Genomic DNA, 3401 nt, shown 5'->3' on the forward strand with positions numbered 1-3401 from the left:
GCAGGAAGGAGGATCCACCTTCAGTAACAGTGCCCTAACTACCAAGATCCTACCACCCCTTCTACATGCCCCAAATCATGCATTCTATTCTGCATTTCTGGCCGATGGCATGGAAGATCAAAAGAAACTCCACGCTATGAAGTTAATTTTGGTATACCCTGACAATCGAAGAATCCCAATCGACGAATTAAGTGTTAATCAATTATTAGAGGTTAAAAATCAAACATTCCACGGATGGATCTAAAAGCAAAAAACTTCTTAAGCTCCGAATTTCACATTAGATGCTGATAGTTGCTCATCCAGAAAACACACAACTCCAATTTCAAAACGTAATTCGCAGTAAAACGATCAAAATTTCATCATCAATCCCAAAAAACTAGAGCTTTGAACTGTATTTTCGTTGATCATCCCAAAAATTAGGACCTTTAACTGCAAATTTCATTCATCACCCAAAAAATTAGGGTTTTGAACCGTTTCTAACAATCGAACAGACATTATTATCCAAAGATACAACATTCGAACAATTTATTGTGCGAAATTGGGATAGTCCGATTCAAAAAAATCCCAAATTTTAAGAGGAATTAAGCTACACATCGAAATATAAGAGTGGAAAAGAAGGAAAAAATTACAGATTTTTCTTTTAATCGACACGGAGCGATGACAAACCTAGGGTTTGGGGGCTCCTGAGCTGATCCAGCTGCTTCCTCCCCCTCCGGAGCAGGTACTCGATGTAGAGGAAGTCCTTCCGGTCGACGGACGACGAGTTCCGCCGGAACTCCGCCGAGACGATGGCCTCGATCCTCCGCCGCTCCTCGGCGCCCTTCGACCTCGCCGCCCGCATGAACCCCCGGTAGAGGCTGAGCACCTGCTTCTGCATGCCGGAGAGCTTCGCCATCGCCGGAGAAGGAAGGAAGAAAACGAAACCACACACCATCTCTGTTGTAGGATTTTAGCCCGCACACCAGCCTTCCTCGGATCGCATTGAATTCACATGAATACGAAGAAAGGACACGGAAGCCATTGTGTAATTTATTATTAGAGCTAAACTATACAAGGAGACACGACACGAAGGTAAGTTGGAGTGTCCTTTCGGCTTAAAATCCCAAACACTTATGATTTCAAAAGTCTATTTTTACTAAAAATACAAGGACAACGCCTATGGGCCAAGCCTACCCCAGTCATGAGCTGGGTTTGGGCCAAGGTTTTAGGCTTGAGCCCGCCGAAATACGGCCTGTTATATACGTGAATCGGACCTGAGTTATTTATTAAGTTTTTAATAATATAAAAATTTTAAAAATCAACTATTGCATAGTAACACGGTGACTATTACTATTTACTTAATTAGTTAGGTTAATTTTATGAAAACTAAAAAGATAATTAGTTGAGTTGTCATGTTTTTATAAAAAAAATTTCTTCCTCTCGCCCCCCAAATAATTTTTTTATTCTCTTTTTTTTTATCTTATTTTTTTTCTTCTTCCTTTTCCTTTTACTCCTCCACTTAGTTGTCAAAGGCAGAGCCTAGGCGGCCTAGCCGAGAGGGGTAGACTCTCTGTCTGATGCGCAGTTATACATATATATGTTTTCTTTATAATTGTATATAATTATGTATATTAATATATCATAAACATATATTATAAATTTTCAATATTATGTGTTTATATATATATATATATGTACTTAATTCATATATAATCTATAAGCGTATGAGTTATCTATTTAATTGTTTTTATGTAATATAATTGCTTTACAGTATAAGACATATTATTATTTGTCTATTGGGTATTGTTGATTGATTGATTTTATGTTGTATATTACTTTTTACAAATGAATTTGGGTTGGACTGAATCTGATCCGACCAGCTTCACTTTTGGCCCATTGGATTAATGAGTGAGGTCATGAGCTGCTCTTCAAACTAGAGCTTGTTAAGAACCAGGCTAAAACCCAGTCTTGGCTGGACTATATCTAGACCGAGCTCTAAACGGGTTTGGGCCAGCCCGATGCCCATCCCTATATAAAACAATCGGTTTGGATCAGCACTTTTTATGCTCATACTTGAAAATTCGGATTCAAAGTCGGGTACCAGATACAAACCCGACTCATCAACAACCCTAATCTGGATCTAACTTGGTCTCGAGCTTGGTGATGAACTTGAGCTAAAGGAGCCCAGCCTGTTTAGCTTGTGAAAAATGAAATTTTGTTCACATTATGAAGTGAAAACAATAGGAGTCCCAACCTGCCTAAGATGTGGGTTTTGTAACAAATAAAAGGGTTCAACAGATGGGGATCTGGATCTGAACCGAACAGTACTGAACCTGCTTACAAAGCATGCAACAGATAGGGATGGGCCCACCTTTGGTTATCCAGTACCATGTCATGAGCTGGGACTGATGCACCGTGTCACGGGGGATGACACTAATGTTCATGCCCCCCTAAAAGGACATGGCCCTATATATATATATATATATATATATATATATATATATATATATGGTCCTGTAATAGGTTATTAAGATTAAAGCTCCTGCACAACCTGGATTTGGTCCTAATGTGCATGCCCAACCGGATATTGAAAACCCTACATTTGATGGCATGCCTATGTAAAAGCCTAGGCTTGACCAAGTTGATAGGGGAGTAACGTTTAGGGCCAACAAAAAGGAGAGGTGACTGTGGGAATCACCAAGGATAGAGTTTTCCCACAGCCTCTACTCTCAGTGATGTCTTTTGGTTAGTTGAATCGCATTGAATGAGAGAGTGATTCTCATATGACCCCAAATCTCATGCTCAACCAAACATAAAAAGGTGGATGGTGTGAGAAACCGAATCAAATAAGCTGTGAGATTTGAAATATCACATTAAATGTGTGATTTCAAATCAAATCACACCATCCATAACAGGTTAAAATGTGAACTGCAACATCTCTCTATATGTTTTTTTGAGATTCCATTAACAAATTAACATGAGGATTGGTATCACATAAGATTCTAAATTACATGATTTTGAATCTCATGAGATTTATTTTCGCTTTTGAAAAACACAACCAAACATACTCTTTATGCCTATACTTTTTACACTTATGGCCACATAATTCCAACCTATTGTTTATGTCATGGCACATAATAATTCATGGTAGGAGTCGACATGGTGGTGATGCATGGAAAATTCTATGTTAAACACGATTGGTTGATGATGATACATTCTTTTTGTTAATTAGACTTATAAAAATTAATATCATTGCACATTTATTAAAAGATGACTTGCGATAACAAGTTAAAGGGATATCATGAGTTCAAAACCCATGGGTGCACGATTTTTACACTAATGAGTTTGCCAGTGAGTGAGGTGGTTTTCTACCAGTATTAAAGAGCAAATATTCATTAATAGGAACTTGTTCAGAATTGTGC

At 38.1% G+C, this 3401-nt stretch overlaps 1 protein-coding gene across 1 annotated transcript; it reads right to left on the minus strand.

Annotated features, from left to right (window-relative positions):
- Positions 1-400: 400 nt before the first annotated feature.
- LOC149827044 (LYR family of Fe/S cluster biogenesis protein) lies at positions 401-985 on the minus strand. Its single transcript, XM_090020211.1, has one exon. The coding sequence runs from the start codon at positions 932-934 to the stop codon at positions 641-643; it is 294 nt and encodes a 97-aa protein (XP_089876337.1). The 5' UTR covers positions 935-985; the 3' UTR covers positions 401-640.
- Positions 986-3401: the final 2416 nt, after the last annotated feature.

The sequence above is a fragment of the Nuphar pumila genome, chromosome 10 (assembly GCF_984573655.1).
Source record: "Nuphar pumila chromosome 10, dmNupPumi1.hap1.1, whole genome shotgun sequence".
Classification (NCBI taxonomy): Eukaryota; Viridiplantae; Streptophyta; class Magnoliopsida; order Nymphaeales; family Nymphaeaceae; genus Nuphar; species Nuphar pumila.

Bases quoted from the DNA above. Each gene is read 5' to 3' on its own strand.
- LOC149827044 (XM_090020211.1), bottom strand. From the start codon at position 934: ATGGTGTGTGGTTTCGTTTTCTTCCTTCCTTCTCCGGCGATGGCGAAG.